This window comes from Lactuca serriola, chromosome 1, assembly GCF_051521515.1.
Source record: "Lactuca serriola cultivar US96UC23 chromosome 1, Lser_US96UC23_V15, whole genome shotgun sequence".
In the NCBI taxonomy this organism is placed as follows: Eukaryota; Viridiplantae; Streptophyta; class Magnoliopsida; order Asterales; family Asteraceae; genus Lactuca; species Lactuca serriola.
Genome location: NC_136408.1, coordinates 240893980 through 240921083, shown reverse-complemented (window position 1 = coordinate 240921083; position 27104 = coordinate 240893980). Strand labels below are relative to the sequence as shown.

Sequence of the window (27104 nt, the reverse complement as noted above, 5' to 3'; positions counted from 1 at the left end):
TGTTGGTTGTGAATATTTGATCAAGACCACACATGCGAATTGAATATGATTTGAAGTTTCGAAATTTTTGATATTGAAACAAAGGTTTCGTAAAAATTTGGAACAAAGTTCCCAGTCAATTCCTTAAGGTTTATGATTTTTGGGTTTCACTTCCATCACGGACTCATGATGTTAGATCATAAATACAGACTTGTGATTTGTCTAGGTTTTGATTGGTTTGATCAAAGACCTCAAGGACAAATCTCTTCAAAAATTTGGAGTGTAAGAATTGTTTGGTATAAAAAGATTGGATAAGAATCGAAGTATACCTCTGTTATAATGGACAAAACAGAAAACTCTTAACTCATTTGAGAAGAGTAAGGTAGCTCTGTTGACTTATACGAATATAAGCCTTTTTTGGGAAGAAATTTTCATGTGATAATTTCATTAAGGCTTTTGTTTTCACAGATAGAGTCTTGTTGAGGCTTTTGGTCTACATACAACAGCATGCTTCTAGGGACATCCTAACTAGTTTTTAAAAGAAATTTGATACCTTCCCGTAGAAACACATAAGTATGACATCTTCGCATTTTAGCCTTGTATTAAATTCTCAACACACAAAGTTTAAAGAACAAAGAAAACAAAAATATTTTTGTGATTTTTGAATTTTTCAAAATTAAAAACATAACAAAATAAAATCTTTTTAGATTTTTAATTTTTCAAAATTAATGAACAGAACAAAATAAAATCTTTTTGGATTTTTGATTTTCAAAATTAAGAACATAACAAAATAAAATCTTTTTGGATTTTTGATTTTTCAAAAGTTTAAAAAAATTCAATATTAGTCGTAAACCTTACCTTAGTTGTTATGATCTCAAATGTGAAAAGATGTGAATGCGAAGCCTCTGAATGAACAGTAACCCCTGAACAAATTTGACTCATAACTGCTAAACCAGACTTTTAGGCATGAGTTTTTGAAATTGAATTCGCATTAATCATCCCCAAACCTGCTAAAATTCTAACAAATGATTTTTCATCAAGAGGTTTTATAAAAATATCAGCAAGTTGTTCAGTTGTTTTAACAAAATGAATTTCAATATTCCCATCTTCCACATGATCTTTGATAAAATGATATCGAAGAGCAATGTGTTTTGTCTTTGAATGTTGTACTGGATTATGACAAATGCGAATTGCACTTTGCGAATCACAATACAAAGGAATCTTTTTCATGTTTATTTCATAGTCACGAAGTTGACTCTGAATCCAAATAATTTGCGAAGTGCAAGCAGCAGCAGCAATGTATTCTGCCTTAGCGGTTGATATAGCCACACAAGTTTGTTTCTTTGATTGCCAACTAACCAACTTCCCATCCAATAGTTGACACCCACCACTCGTACTTTTCCTATCCAAAGTACATCCTCCTAGATCAGAATCTGAAAAAGCTTGAATGAAAAACCCCGTTTTCGTAGGATACCAAAGTCCTAAAGAAACTGTTCCCTTAAGATAGCGAAAAATATTTTTCACTGCAGTCAAATGAGGTTCTCTGGGATTAGCTTGATATCTAGCACAATTGGAAACCGAAAGCATAATATCAGGTCTACTTGCAGTTAAGTACAATAAAGACCCTATCATGTTTCGATAAAGTGTTAAATCAACAGCAGGAGCATCTAACGAAGGAGTTAGTCTTGTTCCTACTGCCATTGGTACTCTGAGTTTCGTGCTATTAGACATTCCAAACTTTTCAAGCAAGTTCTTCGTATATTTTTCTTGATTGATTAAGATTCCATCCCTGTTCTGTATTATGTTTACGCCAAGAAAATTATGAATTTCTCCCATCATGCTCATTTCAAACTGACTTTTCATTAGATTTTCAAATTCAATTGACAATGTTGGATCAGTTGAGCCAAAGATAATATCATCAACATAAATTTGAACAAGCATTAGATGACACCCAACTTTCTTGCGAAATAATGTGGGGTCAACTGATCCTTGTTTAAATTTAGATTGTTTTAAGAAATTTGTAAGTGTTGCGTACCAGGCTCTTGGTGCTTGTTTTAATCCATATACAGCCTTATCTAGGATGTTAACATGATTAGGATGTTCATTGCTTATAAATCCTGGTGGTTGTTCAACATACACTGTTTCTTCTAGCTCTCCATTTAAGAATGCACATTTAACATCCATTTGATAAACATCAAAGTCTTTGTGAGCTGCATAGGCTAAAAATATGCGAACTGCTTCAAGTCTTGCAACAGGTGCAAATGTTTCTTCATAGTCAATCTCTTCATGTTGCGAATAACCTTTAACCACTAGTCTAGCTTTATTTTGAATAATATTGCCATCTTTGTCGGTTTTGTTTTTAAAAATCCATTTTAATCCAACAATTGAAACATCAGAAGGTTTAGAAACTAATCTCCAAACCTTGTTTCGTTCAAATTCAGTCAGTTCAGATTGCATAGCAACAACCCAATCTGAGTGTTCCATAGCATCTTTTACTGTCTTTGGCTCTATTTTCGAAATAAAGACATTAAACATACATAGTTCTTGGTTCGCATTCAGTACCTCATTTTTCGCACGAATTTGAGCTCTAGTCAACACACCATCTTGTGGATTACCAATTACCTGTTCTTTTGGATGATTTCTTGTCCATTTCTCAAGTGGTGGAAAATTAGGATCAAATTCTAATGGTGCATCTTCATACATATCTTCATTTTCAGATCCTGCAACAGAAAAGTTATCATTTAGTTCATGAAACTCATCATTTTCATCAAGATTAATTGTCTCTGTTTCATCATGCTCCCCCTCAACATGATCTCCATCTTGATGCTCCCCCTCAAAATGATGTTCCTGTTGATTCTGCGAATGCTCCCCCTCAACTTGATGTTCCTGTTGATTTTGTGAATGCTCCCCCTCAACTTGATGATTCATAATTTCATTCTCCCCCTCGAGAGTTGGCTGAGTATCTTCATGAATACTCGTATGTTCCTCCTCCATACGAATATCAGTCGTACTTTCACAAGATATGGTTGTTGTATTTATTGTTGAATCATCAGTATGTTTTGAGGATTCTGATGTTTGATTATCTGGAGCATTATTTTCTGCGTCAATTGCCCTGTCAGGAATGCCGAAAATTAAGTCATAATCAAAATCATTTATTTCAGAATTATCAATTGGAGTATTTGAATCCACAAGTATTGATTTATTTTCAAATTTACTATCCATTTGTTTAAGATAGTAATCATCAAACGTTAAATTGAAAGTTTCTTTAACTTTTCTTGTTCTTTTATTAAGCACTCTGTATGCAACTGAATTCTGTGAATATCCTAAGAATATGCCTTCATCAGCTTTAGCTTGGAACTTGGACAAATTATCTTTGAGATTCATGATAAAGCACCTGCAACCAAAAACATGAAAGAATTTTACATTAGGTTTCCGATTATTGATTATTTCATATGGAGTAACATTGAATCTTCGATGAATGAATGATCGATTTTGAGTAAAACATGTAGTGGACACTGCTTCTGCCCAAAGATATTGAGGTAGATTCGCATATGTTAACATTGTTTTGGCTGCTTCGCATAGAGATCGATTTCTTCTTTCAACAACACCATTTTGTTGTGGAGTATATGGTGGTGAGAAATTATGCGAAATGTCTTTGCTTGTGAGAAAAATATCAAGAGTTTGATTTTTAAACTCAGAACCATTATCACTTTTAATTTTTCGTACATTCTTCTTCAGACTAAGTTCAATCTTTTTGATAAAATCAATCATCGTTTGAGCAACTTCAGATTTCAACCTGAGAAAAAACACCCATGTGAATCGAGAGAAATCATCTACAACAACTAAAATATACCGCTTTTTATTGATTGTTGCAACAGTCGACGGTCCACATAAGTCAATGTGAAGAAGTTTCAATGGTTCTACAATTTTTGAATCTATCACAATTGGATGACCTTTTCGGTGTTGTTTTCCTTGTTCGCAAGCTGCACACAAAGAATCATTGTCAAATTTTAGTACTGGTAACCCTCGAACTAAATCTTCAGTGACAAGTTTATTAATATTTCGAAAGTTCAAGTGTGACAATCTTCTATGCCAAAACCAGCTGAGATCATTAGATGCTTTTGATAGTAAACACACAGCAGGTTTTCCCACAATTGGTTTGATGTCCAGTGTAAAAATATCACCATATCTTTTGGATTTGAGAAGTATTTCATTTGACTTCGCATTTGAAATGATACTTCCTTCTTCATTAAATACAACTTGATTTCCAGTACCAACAACAAGTTGTGACACGCTTATCAAATTATGTTGAAGTCCTTCAACATAAGCAACTCTGTTCACAGTGAATTTTCCATTTGTGACTTTCCCATAGCCTTTCACTTGACACTTGTGATTATTCGCAAATTTGACTACTCCAGCATTTTCCAAACTTCTATAATCTCGCAAGTTTTCCTTTCTTCCAGTCATATGACGAGAGCAACCACTATTAATATACCATTTAGAATCATATTGCTCGTCACACATCACCTGCATTTATTTAAAGAATTTAGGAACCCAAGACTTGTTGGGTCCATCATTAGTATAATGAAACAAATTCTTTGAATTTAAAAACCATGTTTTCACTTTGTTTGTGACAGAATCCATTATATCAACATCATCAAATCTAGATATTGAAATATAGTCGTTCAATAGTTTTGGATTTCCATTGATTGTAATCTCATCCTTCACAACATTCGCATTTTTGATAACTGGTTTCCATTTTTGAACCCGAACTTGCGAATTATGAGATGTTAAACTAGCAGTGGAAGAGTTATTTGCGAACTTCTCAAATGCATTCTTGATTTGTTGCTCTGAAAACTTCCCACTTTGATATTTTCTTCCTTTCCCTTCAAACCAACGATTGATCGTACTTACATCAGATTTTCCTTTTGTATATGAAACTTTGGTCGGTTTTGAGACTGAAGGATTTGGAAAATTTTGTTGTTTTGGTAAAAATTTCACTTTTGCTTGAGTTGAATTTTTCAAACTTGATGAAGTATTCGTGAATTTGCCAACATTTTGAAAATTTTGATTATTTGCAAATTTTTGCGAATTCTCAAATTTTCGATTGTTGTCATATTTGCGAACATATGGAATTTTGTCAACAAAATTTATTGGTTTATGAAAACTTGAATCTGTTTGTTTATTTTTGCTTTGAAATTTTGATGATGTTGTTTTTGAAATTTGTTCTTTTTCAGCTCTTGGTTTGTCATTAGACACAACTTGCCAGAAAATTGCTTTTCTTGCTTTTCTTTTTGAAACATTATTTTCTGTTGAATAATTTCCAACCATCAATTTGAATTCATGAGAATTTAATTTTACTTCAGACTTTGGTTTTTCCACTTTTTCAAAAATTTTGTTTGGTTTTTCACCTTTAACCACCCATTTTTGTAATGATTTTTGTTTTTGAAACACATAAGAATTTTGAGTTAAAGTGTTTGCTTCTGTGTTTAGATTTGCGAAAAAACCTTCTGTGGTTGACTTTAGATTATCTTCTTCAATCATTTTGTTGAATTCAGGATGAATTTTCTCAGCATTTCCAGTAGTGACAAAAACTTGATTTGGAAAAATAGTTTTATCAGTGCATACAAAATTTGCATATACCACAGTGTTCGTTTCCAAATAATGTGCGCCTTTGTCATTTAATATTTTGTCAAATTCTTTTGTATTCTCAAACACTTGATCAACCACAACTATTGGAGGTATTTCCTGTGAATCTTTCACTTCTTCTTTGTTCTCATCAGTATCATCAGATTTCCAGCTTTCAACTTCCACATTATCAAACTTACAGTGTTGCGAAGTTGAAGGTTTATCAATTTCATCCTCTACTATCAAATCAACTATTATTTCTTTACCTTTGATCTTAGATGTGATATTAATGATTGACAATTGAGAACAATCAACCTCTTCTTCCTCTTCTATCTCACTGATTTCACTCACATTATCTGAATTGTCATCAATATCAGCATAATTGAATTGAGAGGCAAGAGTTGAAGTTTCTGTTTTCTTTAAGATTTTCACTTGTTCACTCTTTGTCAAACTTTCATTGACAATGTTAACCAACTCATCAGCATTCAGAAATTCATCAATTTTGACAATACCGTATGGATATCTATCATCAGGTATTTTGTCAAATTGAGCAATTGTACTTTCGCAATCATAAGAAACAACATCAACTTTTTCACGTTCATACTCAAGAAAAGGTAAAAGTTTCCTATGTTGTTCTTTGCTAAGTCAGAAGAATGATGTAAAACAGTTAATTTTGCATACAATCGTTTGGCAGAATTACAATATATGTTCCTTTGTGCTAGCAACAACCTAACATCATTTGTAAGATTATTCCTATCACAATCTATATTTTTGATCTGCATTTCAAGTTTTTCTACTCTGCTCCTTTTTATTTCTAATTCTCTTCGTGTCTCACCTAGTTGCATATTTAATTTTTGAGCTTCAATACTAGCAGACACAATAACAGAATCAAAATAAGCCACAGTATCATCAAATGAAACAATTTCAGCATCATAAGCAGATAAAGGAATATTAAAAGATTCAAGTATTGCACGTACCTTGGTTGTCATGGGTGATTTGTCCGTGGATTTAGATACGAAGCATCTCCCTGAAATGTCCTCTTCGCAATCTTCAAAACTTGCGAACATTGCTCCATGTGTGGGATGCCTCATTTCTTCATCATCAGATCCTGATGACCAGATCTGATACGTTCCACTCTCTTCATCAACAGATTCACCCTTCGCAACTAGAGACATTCCTTTTGTCTTGGCGCACAACTCTTCAATCTTTTCAGAATAGTATGCTTCATCTTTAACTTTTTCTTTCTTTTCTTCTTTCTTTGCAACATGCAATCGGCTGCGAAGTGATTCGCACCATTGCAGTAATGACAGTAAATTCCTGAATCACCTTTCAACTTCTTCTCTTCTTTCGCATCTTTTTGTTTCTCATCAGCTTTCTCCAATTTCTTCCTCTCCTCCCCTCCAGTTCTTATGACTGCATTCTTCACATCACTAGCCTTTCCTTTTGGATTAAAAGGCTTTTTGAAAAACTTCTTAACTCTGTTGTTTGAATAGAATGCCACAGCTTCATCATCAGAGTTCATCAAAAATCCTTCTTCATCTGAACTATCTTTTTCATTAACATCAGTTTCTGATACCTTTGAAACAAGAGCCAAAGGACCTCCAATACTTTGTTTTGATTCTTCATACATTTCTGAAACCTCACATTCATGTGTTTTCAGTTGATTGTAGAGATCATTCAATTTAGTTGTATCAAAACTCTGTTGATTCTTAATCATCATGCTCACACTTCGCCATTCCTTGCGAAGACCCATAATGAAAGTTAAATTGAACTCCATGAGAGACCTAGTGATTCCATACCTATTGCAGCGAAACATAAGCTCATTCAGACGATCATAGTAGTTTTCAAGAGTTTCTGCATCCTTTTGTCTGAATTCCTTCAGTTCAACTAGACATTGCTTCACATAGTTGATCTTCGTCTTTTCGCTACCTTAATACTTCTCTTTTAGAGTGTTCCGGATCTCCTTGGCTGTTTTACAACTACTGATGTAATTGTAAACCACAGGAGGTAGAGCACCTTTTAGTTCCCTCATGCATGTCTTTTCATTATTCTTCAACTGTTTTTCTTGATCAGCAACTTCAGTAGATGTAGTAGATGAACCAATTGGTTGAACATTAACAGGAGCTTGCACTGTTCCATCGATACAATTCCAAAGTTCTTCATCAATTCCATTTAAGTAATCTTCCATTCTATCAGGCCACTGATCATAGTATTCTGGGATTAACATCGGAATTTTGGTTGAAGAACCAAGCAAGTGAGAGAAGGAAGTCATTGTATTCATGTTGAAATTCGCCATTGATGAACACAGAAATTTTCAGAAAGCTTGAAAAACTTGATGAAATAGAGAATTTGATCAATTGAATTGATCACAAATCACTAATCGATTACTCGACTTAACAATTCAAAGACAGAATCAATTCAAATCTGAAGATCAAATGTGATTTTCAAAACCAAAATGCGTGGAAAATTTTGAGTAAAGTTGCAACTCAAAAAGCAAATGATTCTAACACGAAAATCAGATCGAAGCAGTTTGAATCCTGCTCTAATACCAATTGATGAGAATTGTTTTCGAGATTTGAGAAAGCAAAGTTTGATTTGAGTAATTGAAGATTTAGAACACGAAGAGTAAATATTAATCAGATCTCATATTGACAAAGACTAATTACAACATAAGCAGAAAAGAGATATCAGTTACGAAAAGTCTCTCTCTACTTCTAACCTCAGTCCCTTATTTATAGAGAACATAAGTGTACAAAAAATATACTAAGTCTAGACATTTCACTTCGCACAAAGATGACTTAATAAAATAACATAAAATGCGAAACTATACAAAACACTATATTCGACTTTTACAATTTTACAACTACAATAACAACGTGTAACGTCATTTTCTTCTCTCTTCACCTCTTCATCCTTCTACGCTAATGTGGACCGTTTGCTGATGTGGACCGTTGAACGGGGTTGTCCGTACCGAGTAGCCTAAGAGATTGCTTGTTTGACCGTTATTTACATGCAATAAAACATTATTGAAAAGTTTTTTTTTATCACAAACAAAAATTGTACAGAAGTAAATGCAAAATATAGTGGTTTTACATATAGCTATATCTCAAATGATAACCTGCAAGAAGGTTCATGTTTTCCGCCCAATCGTCCTAAAATGTACAACTAGAATTGACGAGCAACATTTTTTTGTCTTTTTTTTCAATCCCCAAAGCACCATCCATCAAACCACAGAACCCTACAAATTAAGCTTTTTCCCAATCTTTGTCACTTGCATCCTCCTTTATCTGTTCTCTCGAAGTTCTTTTCTAGCGAATCGTGTTCATGATCTGAACATGGACAAAAACCCTATTTATTATTCTAACTTAGCTTTGAAACTCATATCTGGAGCCACATAATATTCTTTTTTATGTCGAGAAAAAGATTCGACCTTTCTATCGGAAGCAGATGAAAAACACAAAAGTTCGGAAGAACTTCTGTACTTTCTCTCGGCATATCTTCAAAAATTCGTCAGACGTGCTGTAGGAGAACTATCTTCTGTACAAGTTTTTGGTCCACACCCCAAATGATTCTCAGTTTTTCTCAACGGATTTTAAGTTCTTTCATCAGTGTAGTATATATGCTCGAATCTTACATGGTGAAGTTATAGGTAAACATATATGGCACGTTTCTTTATTTGCAAAACCATTTCCTTAATTAACCACAAATCTCTTAGAATCACCCTCACTTAAGGCGATTAGCAACACGAATGTCATGATATCCACTTTTCCTTCTTAATTTTGAAGAAGTGATTAAGTTCCAAGATGAAAAGATCATCTCCCTATATTAAGCATTCATGCATTATTAGATTTAGTCGTGCATCTTAAGATTCACGAAGAAGGTTTAGTTGTTAGGGTCATCTTCATATATGTATGAATACTTATGAAGTTTTTGGTACCAAGCTCTCCAAACTAAGCATTTATTGGATCCTACGCTGTAATCATCCAATTTAACACCACCATAACAAGAAATCTAGCTTTTCTTGCTTGTGTGGTTTGACCCTATCTATGTATTATTCATTAATTACTGAATGTTAAAAATCCAAATTTAAAAAACGTCAAGCTTTGTTATTTTCTAGAATTACAGTTAAAGAAATATTTTAAATTTGAAAAGCATAAGTAAAACATATACAAGTATAACACGTTCTACAACTTTTTCGCAGTTGATATCCATGGAATCGTCCGATCCACCATTTCAGGAGTTCTACAAGAAATTATTTGACAGCCATGCAAGGAATAAGAACGATTTCAAGATTTTCGATGTAGCAGAAGAAAGAGAACTTCCAATGATCGATCTTGGTCTGGAGGAGGAAAAATGCAAGATGGAGATAGCCAAAGCCTCGCAAGAATGGGGATTTTTTCAAGTGATTAATCATGGGGTCTCGTTGGATGTTTTGGAGAAGATGAGATGTGAACAGGTGAGGTTGTTCCATAGACCTTTTCATGAGAAGATCAAAGAGGGAAGCGAAAAGTTTAATTTTCTTGCGGGGAGTTACCAGTGGGGGACTCCTTCGGCCACCTGCCTCAGGCAACTGTCATGGTCCGAAGCTTTTCATGTACCACTTGCCGGCATTTCTACAACGGGTGATAATGATATCTCTACTCTCAGGTAAAATTTTCATGTAATACACGATCCTTCAATTCATTATTTATCTTTAGGTTTTAAACTGAGCTTGCTACGTATAAACTATTCAAATACATCTATATATCAACATTTCCTCATCATGGGATATGCTTTTTCTAGTTAGTTATGAAGTTGAAAAAATGGTCTTTCGTCTTAGACGAATATACCATGACAACAAGAATCAGCGCAAAACAGAATATTTTAGTAGAAGAATTTATCTATACAATGATACATAATAAAATGATGAAAAGCTAAATAAAGAATGAAAGAAAAAAAAAACACAAGGAATATCAAACCACGCAAAAGAAGATTATCTTTAGATGTGAGAGGGCTCAAGAAAAGATTAACTTTAATAGAAATTAAAGCATTTCATAAAGTTTGGTTATTAGCTTGAGTCGCAGCATAATAATCTATGAACATCCTTGTTTCTTTGACTGTAAAATCATCACCGTTACTCGACTCCGAGGACCAACCATTTTTCGCAGGAACAAAAACAGCCTCCCCATTTGTAGAGACTTAAAAAGCAAAGTTTTTAATATATATTTTATTTGGAATAATTTTGTATATGCCTTTCTTAAATCCAAACATTATATTTGCCCAAATACTATTTTTTAATATTTTTATAATCATTTATTATAATATAAAATACTTATAATTATAAGAAAATATTCCGAAAAACCGGTTCAAATATTCATTTTTTTATTATTCATTAAAATTGTCTAAAATGATAATTATGGGTTTGTCATTAAAAAAAATAAACCCTCGAAGTGTTTATTCCTGCTTATTTTATCTAAATCAGATTGTTTTGGTATTATCTAAATATTCATTACTTGGTTGGTCAATAAACATCTAAATGGTTCATTTCACGCGGAAATTTTGTTTTCTCGATTTTATATATATATATATATATATATATATATATATATATATATATATATATATATATATATATATATATCAATTGTCAAATGTAATTTGTGCTTAAATGTTAAGAGATTGGATATTTTATGATGACTTCATATGGCTTATACAGATTTGATTTTTTCGTACATTTATTTAAGTTTTGGCTTTAATTACTTATCAATTGTGTCATTAGTATGTCAAAAAATGTTGATGCAAGAAATGTTTGATACAATATTTGTAGATAAATATTTGTATTGAATATAATTGGTATACAAGATTATAAAAAATGTATAAAGAAAAAATCGTTACAATATTATATATTTTCGGGGTTATAAATGATTATCCTTTTTTTAAAATCACATGAACTGACGCCATAATCATAATTGCCAATGTTTATTTATTTTTTTACCACTGGGGTCCGATTACTTCTTGATTTTTAATATAATTTTTGTCATTTTGCATTTTAATAAAAAGGAAGGTATCCTATGATTGCATGTTTGCCAATTGCTTTTTATGATTATTTTGTATTAAAAAATACTTGTCTTGTTTTTTTTATATATTTTTATACATATTTTAAGGAAATTTGTTTTTCACAATGGAAAAAGTTTTAAGTAATTTATAATAGTTACAAATTATAATTTACTGAAATGTTTTTTAAGAAGTTACTTTTTCTTAATCAAATGGTAAATTTTTTGTTTTATTTATTAACTTTTTTAAAAATTCATTAAAATATTGTTTTAAAGTATCTTTAATGGAAGCTTTATTTCAAACGTATTACTATTTTATTTTTAATTAAGCGCTCAACACCATTAAAGACGATAGTTTATTTGTTTTTATTATTAATCATTCAATATATATTGATAATATATATTGATACAGATTATTTCATTTTATCCCTTTAGCTAAGTGGCCGTCATTATTCTTTAATAGTTTTCATTTTATAAATAAATTGATTTTAGTTTTAAATATTTGTTATTTATTTATTAAATAACTCATTCTATTATATATAATATAAATTTATTTATGAAATACATATTTTATATCGCCTATATAATCTTTTTAAAAAGTTTTTTAATTTTTATAGCTTTGAAGTGATCTTTTTCTTCATATTTTACTTTAGAAAATGAATAATTAACTGAGGAGAGTTATAGAATATTTTAGATAAATGAAGATATATTAGTTAATTTAAGAAAAAAAATATTGAAAGGGGTTGACTATTAGAGATGTTATTTAATTATAGTTTAATGTTATAAGAAAGATGAGTTGATAATGTTTTTAAGTAATAACATGCATTAATGGTTAGCCATTGAAGATACTCTTAGACTCAACACCACTTATATTCTCAATTGCCGTGTCATAGTCAATCAACTTTGCATCATGAATACTCACAACAATGATGGTTGTAATTGGGGTTTGTTATTGTGTTAGTAGGTTTTTCTACCAATCGATTATGTTTATTTTTTGAAACAAGAAGAGTTCTTTTAATTAGGTCACATATGGGGTTGGAAAATTAAGTTTTTCTTCTACAGACACTAAAATATACTAAAATAAATCTGTATGTTATTCTCCAGGTAAATAACTCTTGCCACATAAATCTAAGTCATATCTAACTGATACACATTCACATATATTCATATCTAACTTGATACATATTCATATATAACATAAATGAATATCTTGAACCTTAATCTCATTGATATCAGATTTTTGAACTAGGTAAATTATGTCTGTACTATGGGGTACAACGCGAGCTTGTAAAAAGAAACTCATGTGATAAATAGTTAAAATACAATTTTTCGAGAAAAGTATATAGATATATCCAACATGAATCGTGCATTATTTATTAACCAACCCCTATTAATGATATCGACTTAGCACCATCTTGCTTTCTGTTATTTTCTATATAAAGTTGAACCTTTCATTTCTTCTCAATAGTATACGGGACTTGTGTATAAATTAATTATATTTCAAAAGAATTATATAATAATCTTTGTGATTTACAAAATACCACAATTGTAGTACTTACTAATTTATTTTAGATACAAATGGTCCCATGGTTTCTAAACATACACGAATCCTCATTGTGGTTTCTAAAGCATTAATGAATTGAGCTAAATAAAAATACGCCCTTTTTCAAGTTCCAATTTCTTTTCTTTAAAACTAAATTTAAATTATTACAAATAAAAAATAAATAAACTTAAGTCATCCCCATTTACCAACCTCTCTCCCCTTCCTCTTGCTTTTTAACATTAGAGTTAAGAGAGATAGTAAGAGAAAAAAATAATTGGGTTGGAACCCTTGGCCGGTAATTGACTATCTTGCCGGAGATCAGAAAGAGAGACAAACATACGACAAGAAATAAAGAACAAGATAGAGAAATTGAGGAGAAGAGATGGCATGTCATCTTCATCAAATGGGAGGCGACATGATGATGCTCTAGTGGCTTGTGACGATAATGATGGTGCCCTCCTCCAGTAACATAATACGACAACCTTCATAGTTGGCCACTGGTGGTTTGTTACACTCACCGTCAACAACATTCCAAAGAAGCCTAATTGAATGCTTCTTTAGCGTCACCATTACATCACCTACATCAAAAAATCCCATTCTCCACCATTGATCGTTGTTGGTTCTTTTTCTCCCTATTAACATGATTTTTTTAAGCAGATTGTGGTTTAAGATGGAGTCAATCATATGAAAGCTATCGTAAAGATAATGGTCCAATGGTGTGGGTTTTCAATAACACCAATTTTTTCTCTCTCTAAAGCAATTGAAAAGCAAATGGTGTTCTTCTTCATATATTTTATATATGTGTGAAGAAGGTTGTTTCGGTAGATTTAGTAGTGGAAGTGCGAGTAGTGTAAGGTGGATGTGAAGATGGAATTTTGGTGAACATGGCTTAGTGACAAAGCCTTATGAAGATGATGATGCATGTAGTGGATGTAAATATTTGACAATGATAACCTGATGGCGATGTTGGCGAAGTTAGGAAAGGGTGAAGGATGTTAAGAAAAGGAATAGGGTTAGGGTGAGGAGCTTTTATATCCTTTTTTACTTAAGTCAAAGTTACTGAAACATACAAAATAAAATAGAAAGGGTATAACAGTCTTTTTACTAAGGACCAAAAAAGCAACTTTTGAAACTAGGGGGACCATGTACATAAGAAAAAGTTAGCATCGACTGAAATTGTGACATTTTGTAAAACATAAGTACCATTTATATAATTATGTCTTTTATATATATATATATATATATATATATATATATATATATATATATATATATAATTTTTATTGATTATTATGTAGAGTAACTATGTACATAAAATGAATTTTTGAAGGACTTTCAATATTTACGAATGTTTAAAACATTTTATTGCATTAATCATGATACATCATACTCATAAATGAAACTAATGGAGAGTTAGGATTCGAGAGTTCACATGTATACAACAATTTTTTACTACACACAAATTTATGTTTTATATGGTTGTACAATATAAAAATATACAAATTCTACAATTTTATAAAGCATAAATTTTTATGTATGACCTAAATTTATTGTGTATAGAGCACTCTCCATAAAATTTGTGATGGGTAAAAAAGAAAAGACATGACTTTAATGATAAATCACCAATTTGATAATAATATTTATATTTTGGATACATTTTTTAACCTCATATTATTATTGTAATACAGCATGACAACAAAACAAGTTGCAACCAAGATTTCTAATCTAGCACAAAAAATAGCTGGAATTTTGGCCAAGCAATTAGGCCATAAACCAAATTTCTTTGAGAGAGATTGTTCTACTACCAGTTGCTATCTTCGACTGAATCGATATCCTGCTTGCCCTATTTCTCCAGAAGTGTTTGGATTGATGCCACACACTGACAGTGATTTCCTGACCATCTTACATCAAGATCAAATTGGAGGATTACAGTTAGTAAAAGATGGGAGATGGATTTCTATTAAACCAAATCCAGAAGCTCTAATCATTAATATCGGAGATCTTTTTCAGGTATACATTTTATATATTATTTTTAAATGGTAACCATTATCATTGATCTAAGTATCAGTTTGTATTAAGTTGTTCCTTTTTGTTTTAGGCTTGGAGTAACAATATTTATAAGAGTGTTGAGCATCGTGTTGTCGCTAATAAGAATGTGGAGAGGTTCTCAACTGCTTATTTCTTCTGTCCATCTTATGAAACAATGATACAAAGTTGCTTTGAGAATTCAGTTTATAGAGAATTTAGTTTTGGAGAATTCAGAGAACAGGTTCAAGAAGATGTCAGGATACATGGTTACAAAATAGGGCTTCCCAGGTTTTTCATTTAAACCAAACATATAGACCTAAAACTCCATACATATATTCTATCACCACTCTCTAAAACATATTTAGTATATGATATATAAGTGTTAGAAAGAATTAATAGATACTAGTTAAGAATTATAAAAAAGAAGCATGGGTTATGAAACTAAAATTAATATATCTTAGTTAATTATATGTCACCAAAATGTATGTCTGCCAAATGCAAGTTCCTTTCAACATAAAAAGGGTGAAACAATGAATAAAATCATAAGAAGACTCATCACAAATCGTGGTACATTCATGAAAAATCAATGGAGAAGATGAACAATCTTAAAAATCTTGGTCGCTTGTGATGCTATTGAAAAATAATTTGTGAGGAATAGGAAATGATCATCATCAATAGCATCGCTAGATCCATGATGCATGTAATATATGGAAAATAAAATTGTCTACTAGTTTATCCTAATATTTCATCCTCCTCCCTTTTAATCTTACATATTTGATGATTGACATTTGTCATGTACTATTTATCTTATCTTATATATAATCCTTTGATTGTAATACTTGTCATAATCCAATGAGTAGAATGATAAATAGAAATATTTAGTAGAAGGATATCGAACCTTTCATAATGTATTCACACTATTAAATATTGTTTTTGTTGTATTTATTCCTATTCTACTTGGCAAGCCGTAGAATAGCCATGTAGAACTAGTAATAATTTTCAAAGCGGATCTTAGAATCTTTTTATTGTGTAAAACGTATTCAAAAATTACTTATGTTTCCGTTTCATGTATATATTTTTTATTATTAGGCTTATGTGTACTTAGGATGGAATAAGAACATGAAATGTGTCTCTTAATTGCAATTATAAATATTAAGATGAATTAGGGAATCCATCCTTGAGTTTTATGTTAAAGGGTCGTACGTTTGAAAAGTATTTACAAAAGTATAAAGTTCATTAATTATTTCTAAAAACCTAGTGAAACAACATTGTTTAGAAATATGAACCATGTGTTTTATTACAAAAGGAAGAAACAAATAGATTCAATTTTTTCTGGTGACCATCTTCACCATGGTTTACACTCCAGAATTGACATTCTCATTTCCTTGCCGAAAATTTAGTTGTTTTTGCTACTTATTTTATGAAAAGGGGTTGTGGCAGATGGTTATGTTAGTAGTGCAAAGGGCCATTAATACAAGTTTTCATTAAGAACATCATGGTTTAGTGCTTCTATACCCTTATAATTATTAGTTTCATTTATTTATTATGCCATTTATCTACTTATCCTATTATTGATGTATGTAATGTGTAACTTTTCTTATTTATTAAAGGCTTACATATTTCCTCTTGTGGGACACATAGATTTAATCCACTCATTGTATCATATGCCTAGTGTCGATTCTCTTTTCCTCTGATTTTTCTTTTCCCCTTTTGTCTCGTTTCTTCTTCTTGTTCCATGATTCTTTTTCACCATGTCTACATCCTCTGATAAATCATTGTCAATGAATATGATCTTAGGCATGATAACAATCAAGCTCTCATCTTCCAATTATTTTATCTTGTATGGAAGAATCAAATGCTACCCCTATTTTTTTTATCAAAACCTTCTGCCTCATATTGATGGATCTATCTATGCCCTTGCATCAGAAGTCCTCGTTGATGGCAAACAAGTAGTCAATACCCTTTACGGTCATTGTTGACCAACATGGTGATAATCATACTACACCCATCGTTAACCGAAGAAACTATTACATAAATCACCGGCTTTCCCACTACTCTCCAAATCTGGTTGAATCTTGAATCTGCTTAAAATAATTCCTCAATGGAGCATATTCAAAACCTGTGAGACAAACTATGTCAAATTTCCAATGGATCCATGTTGGTCTCATAATTTAGCCGAAAATTTAAGGGAGTATGCAATCAACTCACTGCCGTTGAGTAACCGGTTGATGATTCTGATAAGTTGTTGAATTAAGTGTCTAATCCCATAACTATAATTGGTATATACTTGAATTGATAGTGACATTCTACTTTTGGGTTGCCTTCACACTTGCAACTAGACAGGATGACTAATTGAGGAGCATGAAGAATTTATTATTTTAATTAATAAATTGGAATAAATTGTTTATTAATATGTTATGGAAATAATATATTAATTAGTAATCATATTATTAATTAATATTTAATTAGAAATTAATTTTGAATTAGTTTTTGGATTAATGGAATTAATTGAAAGTGCATGGACTAAAAGTGCATTTGTTCAATAGTTGAGCAAAACAGTCCAGAAGCTTCCTAGGGAAAGGGGTGGTCGAAATCATTTATGTGAATAATCAAAGGAGGTGGATAATTACCATATTTGAGATTAAGCTTATCCATAGCATCCTTGGTGCACTACATAAAGGGTTCAAAACCCGTGGAATTTCGGCCACTCTTAAGAAGAAGTAGAAACCGAAAAATATATCTTCCTCCTCTCTCATATCATTCTCTAGCATTTTGTGTTTGTGAGCCCTTAGATGTGTTACATTTGTGACACTAAGTTCTCAAGCTTCAAGATCTACAAGGGAATCATTGTTATTAATCAAGGTATGTAACCAAACCCTAGTTTTATATAGATTCGAAAATTGTAGTTGCTTCCTAGGGTTTCTCCATTTGTGTTCAAGTTTTCATGTTCATTAGAGAAAACCTAGATCCCAAGAATTAGGGTTGCATGCACACATAAGAATTGTAGTTATGCTCAAAACCCATAATAAGCTTCATTAGTTTTTGTGTGGGTTAGGTCCGCTATTTAAAGGTTTCTCTAATGTTTTTTATACCACTCGTCTAACCCCTCTATTTTGAGATCTTTTTATTCAGGTTGAGTCACATGAACTTCTTATGTGCTCCCTTCATGGTGTGACTCCTGCTCTTGTGGCGTTTTCAGCCATACAATCATCTCGTTCGGGTCAGTCTTATAGTCGTGATGGTGGTAAATTTCAAATAGGTGGCAATTACAGTGGTGAAGGAAGGGATAGATGACCACTCAATTGTTGATTTTGTTGCACTGTACATCATTATGCCAATCATTTTCCTAATTTGATTAGTTTGCTTCTGAACTTGTCTCCACTGATGATGATTTCACTAAACCATTTATACTCGACGCCATGTCACCTCCTCGGGTCCCGATTGGTTTTTAGATTTACGAGCCACAAATCATATGACCCCGTCTAAAGTCAATATCCCACAAGCTACTATGTATACTGGCATGACACATGTCACGTTTGGTAATGGTAATAAACTTTCAGTCTCCTATAATTGTCACACTACAACTTTAGATCATATTATCTTGAATGATGTGTTGGTGATTCCTTACCTTGCAAAAAGGCTTTTATAAATTAGCAAGTTAACATCTAATAATAACGTGGATGTAAAAGATGCTACCAAATGGAAAATGTGAAAATGAACTATATGTTTTGACTTCTGGATTTGAAGCTTTTGTTTCCGAATCATAGTTGATGGCATCTTTTGAACTTTGGCAATTACGATTAGGTTATGTGCCTTTTGACACCATTTTTCTTTTAAATAAACTGGTTGTTCATCTGTTACCTCTTTTTTACCAAAACTAGGGCTATGTTCATCTTGTCAAATGTCCAAGGGACACTGTTGTCACACCCCGAAAACCGAAGGCGGAAACATTTCTGGGGTTGACTCCACGTTGGGTATCAAATCCAATGTACATAGTAAGTAAAGTGAAACAAACATTACATTACATATTAAAAGTTTTACAATTTGTTTCAAAAGACACTGTTTATATAGTTGTGATACATAATATAGATATGAACAAAACGAACGAGCCTTGCATGCACACCGACCTGGATTAAGTAAGTCTTCGGGTACCTGTACTATCGTTGACTTGAGAACACAAGCGGTTTGAAAATCAGCATAACGCTAGTGAGTTCATAAGTAGTTTTGTTTTGTGAAAATGTTTATGTTTCCTTTCTGTTTCTGAAAATGTAACACACGCCAAGAAAATCCCACATTTTCTTAAAAGTTGGTTGTTGTTTCACAAAAGTAAAGTATAGTTTGGTTATCCAATTCGTTGTTCTATTCCGTTTGTGTACCAGTGTATTCCCAGGAAAGTCCCATACTTTCCTGAATGTTAGTTATTGTAAAAGATGTAATGTTATTCAGTTTGTTACACTTTTCTGGTTATGTATATGTTACCTAGGAATGCCCCATGCTTTCCTGTATGTTGGTTTTCGATGTGAAAGATGTATTCTGCTAGACCTGGTTATGTACAAAGTTTCCCAGGAAGGTCTCATACCTTCCTAAATGTTGGATATCATTGTAAAAGATGTAAAAGATGTAAAAGATGTAAAAGATGTAACCGAAACCTGGTTATCTGTAAAATGTAATAAGTGGTTCATTATTACTATAAGTAAATCTCTGTTATCCTAGTTGCGAGTTCCATAACCATACTAAAGACTGAACCTGTGGCAATAAGTAGTCCACAACCTTATGACTTTCGTCACCCTTGAACCATTTCGGTTCGGCTGTAGCTAGCAGCCAGGTGTGGGGTAGTCAGCCCCGTATAGATCTATACACTCAAGTCACGCTCTCTAAATCCCAGAGATTCTGGTTACGGGTGTAGTCCTCCACTCGCGTATCTCTATGGAGTGTTCGCCGAGGACGTGTCTCCAATCATACAGGAATAACAAATTTACTAGTAATAATAGGATAATCCTCCATTCGCGTATCTCTGTGGAATGTTACCGAGGACAAGACAGTGTACAAATTATATTGTTCATGTGTTCTAATGTCATGCTTTTAACTGATAAAATGTGGAAACCATTTGTGAAATATATAAAACATAACAGTTTATAATACTCATTTCACAAATAAATGTTTACGTAATCTGTATGTTCTACTGGTTATCAGTTGTGTATATCAGTATTAAAAGCATATGAAATGTGAAACACACATACGAAAATAAGTTTTGAGTACAAGAAAATCCTTGTACTCTGCTTGTGTTCCCCCCTGAAAACAGTGAAAAACAGTGAAAAAGGGTAGGGGTATGAACTCACCAGACTCGGAAATGCGACAGTTTTGGATACTAGACGTTGGTTCAGGGATTGTTTACTCGCGATGTCCCTATGTAAAATGTAATAAAGTCCATATAATACTAATTAGATTTACAACTACTAATTATATGGGACATTACACTCCAACGAGGTTAAACACCTCAAAACGAGCGTTTGGAGTGACCCGGGTGGCATCTACAGACGTGTAATGGCACTAGGGACTTGGGACTTGAGTTTACTCCCCAAGAGTAAACATTTAAATGAGTTTACAACCACAAAACACACCCATACATGAGTTTACCGCCGTAAACTCATGTTGGTGTGAATTTGGGTGTTTAATGGCTTGTTTGGACATGGGGATTGCTAGAATGGATTTCTAAAATGCCTTGGAATGGATTAAATGTAATTATACCATTTAAAAGGGAGTTTACGGCCACCCACTTGGAGTTTATGGCAGTAAACTCACCCATGGCCAAGAATGATTAATTTGAGCTACAAAGGACAATCACATGTGATTCTAACTAATTTTCCAAGGCTTGGTATCAATTTTTGGCTTCAATTAACACCTTTGTATGAGTTTACGGCCCAGATACATACTCTCTGTCCGTAAACTGTAGTATGGTTGAGAAAAATTAGATTTTGATGTTTAAAACACTGATATGTAATTCTAGGAATTTTTCCAAGCCTTAAGGGTAAATTAGGAGCATTTTTGGCATCACTTTATGAGTTTACGGCCAAAGGCTATGTGCTTAGGCCGTAAACTCCAATATGTATGACATTTGATGTGTTTAAGGTCTCCAAACCATTTTTAGATGATTCTAGGATTTACCACAAGGCTATTGGTTAAGTTACAAGGCATTTGGACATGTTTAAAGGCACTTAATCCCCATTTAAGAGGAGTTTACGACCCAAGAACAAACCTTGGCCGTAAACTCTCTTTTGTCCCATAAAATTCATGTTTTAATTGTTTTAAGTTTAGATTTGCAAGCCTCAAGGTCACATCTAAGTCCCAACTATGATTTGGAAGGGTAAATTTGGCTTAAAAACCCCATTTTGAGGAGTTTACGGCCCAAGCTTGCTCCTTGGCCGTAAACTCATGTTCTTGGTCCCAAAACTTAATTTAATCATCAAATTGAAGGCTAAAGAGGTTGAATAACAAGTTAGAGATGATACCTCTTTGATTTGAGGCCCTAAATCTTTATTTTGGACCTTTGATTATGGATGAGGAGAGAGGTTGGAAGTGTTTATGGAAGAAATGGCCAAAAGCTTCAAATGAAAGCTTAGAACCATTTATATAGTGTTCGGGAATTGGACACGACTGAATTCTACCCAATACCGACGTTAAGTGGGGCTTTTGGTCATACCCGACCAAATTGCCGTGACCCGATATGGTCGATTCTAGAATTATTCTGATAGTTATAATGGGGTGTTAAAATGATTTTTAATGACATTAAGACACCCATTAATTCATTTTAGATACATACAAGTTAATGACTTAATTAAAATGGTGAAATCGGAAACGAAATTGGAAACAACGTTTGGTTGATCAAATTGGATTACAAGAAGTGATATGAAATTTTGGGTTGTTACAACTGTTGACCATTTAAAATTAATAAATACAAAGCATTGCACCCATTAGACTCCAATGACTTTGATTTATGAGGTCTATCTTTGGTTACATCGGTCGATGGTTATCAATTTTATGCATTGTTTGTGGAAGATTTTTCACTCTTTAGTTGGCTTTATCCCTTAAAAACAAAATCAGAATTTACAGAAAGTTTTTGATTTTCATAAAATTTAAAAAAACACAGTTTTGTTGAAAAATCAAGCTATTACAAATTGATGCCGAAATGGATTTCAAAAATCATAATGTTCGTGTAGTAGAAATTATGAGCTTTGATACCAATTGTAGTGGTGTTGATTATGATGACAAATACAAAATATGAAAGATCTAATGAATCATTGTAAGAATCATGAACATGAAGAACACAAGAGAGTAAATATATTCGGATTTAAGCTCTTATTAGTTTTTGATAGAAAGAGTACAAATGGGTCTTGCTATTTCTCTCTCTAAAACTAATGCTCTCACAGAATGTTCCTTAGAATAAAGGCTAACTTCAATATGAACATGATGTCAGGGTATCCTCATCTTTTGGTTTCTTCAACCAAAATTCTTATGTTAATCCCCTAATACTATGAGCAATAGGCTAACATGATGGAGGATTATCTCACAGGGTTAAATGAAGATTTATGGAGATGTGTATAGAGCGATAACTTTCATCCATCGATGCTTTTGATGTCAGAAGTTGTGGTTCATCCATTGATGTTACTACTCAAACTAACAAGTTTAAAGCAAATGATAAGAGATGCATGTGGGAATTGAGAGGTGCTCTTCCACCTGTTGTGTATAAGTATGTCCATAGATGTTCTATTGCCAAAGAAATTTGGGACACATTGAAGGAGAAGTACCAAAGAAGTGAGAAAACAAAAAGAGTTCTGTTAAGCAATGTCTTCTTGAGTTAGGTGAATTCAAGTAGAAAGAAGGTGAGAATATTGAGCTTTACTAAAATCGTCTTAATGAATTAATTTTCAAGTTTAGTAGATATGGAGTCAATAGATCGACAATTCAATACCACTTGACTTTCATAATGGGGATTCATAAGGAGTGGTGCAATATCAGTTTGATGATAAAAACCCAACAATGCTTCGACAACTTTTCTTTTAGTGATCTTTACAATGAGTTGAAGGCTCGTGAAAGCGAAGTCAACGAGATAGCTGAGGAAAAGAGATTAAGTTTGGGTGGTCCTCTAGCTTTGATGTCGAAGGTTACAAGTGGAGAAGCTGGGATCGAGGCAACTGAGAATGAAGGATCAGAAGATGAAGGCATGATTGTTAATTTTGATGACGAAGTTGTGGCTTTTTACTCAAACAATAAAGTGAATAAATTTTTCAAAAAGCCTTTCAATTTGAAGTCTAAAACAAGTGAATCAAAAGGAATTTTTTCTGGGAAGAGTGTGAGAGAGGAGAAGAAAGTGGAGAAGAAGGACGATAAGTCTGAGGATGCGAAGATAGAGAAGAAGCTAAAGGGTGACTCTGGGTTCGATTGTCATTATTTCAATGGTGCGCACCACATGGCTTGTGATTGTATGTTAAGAAAACGAGAAGATAAGAAGAATAGGGTGAAAGACGAAGCCTACTATGTGGAGAGGCTTGAACAGGTTCGAGCAAACATGAAAGGTGTGTCTTTGGTTGATAAAAGAAGTGGTGAAGAGGATGACACATATTAGATTTGGTCATCTGGATCAGACGATGAGGAGATGCGAAATCCCACACATGGTGCTATGTATATGCCAATTTCAAAGAAGGAAGTGAAGAAGAGATTGTGACTGGAAAATGCTTTGTTACTACTGGTGCTGACAAGTCTCCTATGACTTCAAATGTAACATCGTGAATTTTTCACCCAATTTTTTTTTATTTTTAATACATTTATTTAACAGAATACATTGAGGAAGACTTATTTTATTTCAAAAACATCACCAAAGTTACTTTCATGTCAAAACAAACCCATCAAAATTTAAAGTTCACAAAAACATAATGATGAACCCAACATGTTCAAATGGTGTCATAACTAAAGATACTAACTAAGACTACACAAAAGCTCCCATCCTCACTAAGGCATCATGTCAAGCTACCTATTCCAACACACAAAGAGAACCAACAACCAAAGAACAAGTGTTAGCATAAGCTAAGTGAGTCATTGTAGTACAGTGTTGAGAGAACACACATGTCATAGATAGATTAACACAAAACATCCACACACAGTCAAAGACTCACTAGCAGGACATACAAAATCACACCACATAACAAGAACATGTTTAGCTCAAGTTTTTTATTTCATTTTTTAGATCTTGTTTTATTTGTTATTCTCTTCAACGCCGATGTAACTAATTTAGTCTTATCGATTCACCACTTAAATGTTAATATACAATATTTTGTTTCTCCGCTTTACATTAATAATTACTCACCGTTCACCGCTGTAATTATTAAAGTATTACCTCCTAGTTAGGGTCTATTTATTCACCGTAAAAACCCCCAAAGCAAGACCCTATTCGCTACTAACGTGACCAACACGACCCAATGCACTAAGTGAGGCGCGACTCTCACCTGTAATCATTACTCCCAGTGCGCTGCGTTCGCTACTCCGACTCTGCACATACGTATAGATGTGTTGTCGTTAAGGATTGGTACGAGCGGTGCAAATTCCAATAGATACACCTCCCAATTCCCACGTGATGTTTTGTGCTGGCTTTCCTCGTAGAGCCAACATCACTGCAGTTCACCTATCTTTAGGTGAACCATGCGTTAGACTAGTCGCCTAGAATAACCATCCGACTGGCTTTCATAGTAGAGCCAATAATAACTGACTTTCCTGGTAGAGTCATCCCTAACCGGCTATCCTCGTTGATCCGACACTACTTGGATTTCCTCGTATAACCAACACCTATTGGCTTTCCTCGTAGAGCCAACCCTAGTTGGCTACCCCAAGGAGCCAACACTAATTGGCTTTCCTCTTGGAGCCAACACTTCCCTTCACCCCGCTAGTGTATTCCACTTTTAATATAATATTAATTAATTTATTAAGGAGTTACACTTTATTCCCTCATCAAGTAATCGTGTAAGTTTTATGAATTTACTTTTATTAGCTCATTACCTCTTTAAGGGTTCATTGCCATGCAAACATGTAATTTTCAAACAAGAATTAACATGCTCACATCACATAATGTTCATACACATCACTCAACCTAGCATAACCCTAGCTCACATCTCACACCAAACAAAAAGGAGTCTAGGATGCAAAATCCTAGATACAATTGCACATAAAGTATTTCAACATCATGAGACAATACTCATTCATCAAAAGGGGCACATACATCCTAGATAACTAGGTTCATCCCATTCCATCTAAGATATGGGATACTTCTAACAATGTACTTTTAAAAACCACAAAGTTGACTCACCTTTGCCAAAGATGTGACCAATTCACACTTCAAGTCTTGTATTGGTGGAAGTATCACCTTTTCCCTATTACATTTCAAATAAAAAAGTTATTGGAGTTCTACAGTGCCAAAGATGACAAATTCATAACCCAAACATATAAATCAACAAACAAGTAAAATTCTCAGTTTTGGACCCAAAACAACCACCTGTTTAGAGCTGCTTTAACACACTTGGAACCTGTAGAACTTTCGTTTTTATTTCATACTCCAGAATTTCAGACTTTTAGCTTTTCATAAATTACATTTGAAGGTCCAAAATATATTTCTACAATTTTATATGATTTTTACAAAACTATCTATCAATGCAGCTAAATTCTGATCTGCTGATAAAAAAGGCGATTTTTCACCTATGTTGGAGGGAACAAAAGGTCCTGGAAAAATTCATGGAAAACTAGACTCAAAATGAAAACTTCCAGAATTTACGGATCATTAATTGCACTCCTGATGATGTTTGTATAATTTTTCCAATACAAGGACAGATTGGTAATTTTTACTGAATTTTCCAGCCTTGAATTTCAAGGACTTTTTGACCACTTAACCTATTAAGCCATCACCAAAATCAACTAATAAGATGGAAATTGAGTTCTTAACAGTAGAAACATGTCAAGAATTTAAATTAACAATTCCAACCTCAATCCATGATTCAAAGTACATTGCTTGTATGGGAAAAAAGTACTTTGCTAAAAAGAGTACTTCACCAAAGCTTAAGTTTGATCCACCTTAAAGTTTCATGGAAAGACTTTCCAAGGCTGTTTTGAAGACCTTTTGAGTGGCTCAAAACATGGTCTTTTACAGAAAAATTACCCGCTTGAATCAAGGTGGAAATAATATAAATTTTATCAATCACCAAAGAATACAATGTTCTAAAAAACTTGGAGTTTTTTCAAGAACATGAAGCTTAGTATTCTTGTGATTGTTCATACACAAAATTGACAGCAATAAAACATCAAATTGCTCCATTAAAACTAGTATTCAATCATATGAACACTCAAGAATTTTAAGAAGAAAGAAAAATATGATCGATATCACCAAAAGAAAGAAATTGAAAATGATATCAACCAATTCTCACCAATTGACGAAAGAATTGGATAAATAAAACCAAACCAAGGCTTACCAAGAAAGAAGAATCGGTTGCACAACTCCAATACCCCCCTCAAAGATCGACAACTTCTCTTGATCGAATGTATAAGCCCATAAAGAAACCTATGAAACCTAATCGATCCTCATAATCCCATCGGACGTAACCCCAGGAAGATTTAATGCGATGTTATCCTTGTAGTCCTCAAATTTCAGCCATGTACTGCTTCCACCTTAACCCTAGACGTACGATATATTTTTGAATATATGTAATGTTGAAGATTGATCGTAAGGAGGCTCACTTCATCATGTGTATGATTAATATATATAGCGACGGTTGTCTATTATCTACCCTAATAAATAAGAACGATTTTGCCACATGTCCTTCTCTCATTCAATTTGCCACATGTCATTTTGTCATAAT

General features: G+C 33.0%; 1 protein-coding gene across 1 annotated transcript; it reads left to right on the top strand.

Annotated features, from left to right (window-relative positions):
* Window positions 1–8384: 8384 nt before the first annotated feature.
* LOC145050088 (gibberellin 2-beta-dioxygenase 8-like) lies at window positions 8385–15691 on the top strand. Its single transcript, XM_078998396.1, has 4 exons — window positions 8385–9256; window positions 9809–10254; window positions 14871–15192; window positions 15281–15691. Exons 2-4 carry the CDS (start codon window positions 9818–9820, stop codon window positions 15509–15511), a joined length of 990 nt encoding a protein of 329 aa, XP_078854522.1. The 5' UTR covers window positions 8385–9256; window positions 9809–9817; the 3' UTR covers window positions 15512–15691.
* Window positions 15692–27104: the final 11413 nt, after the last annotated feature.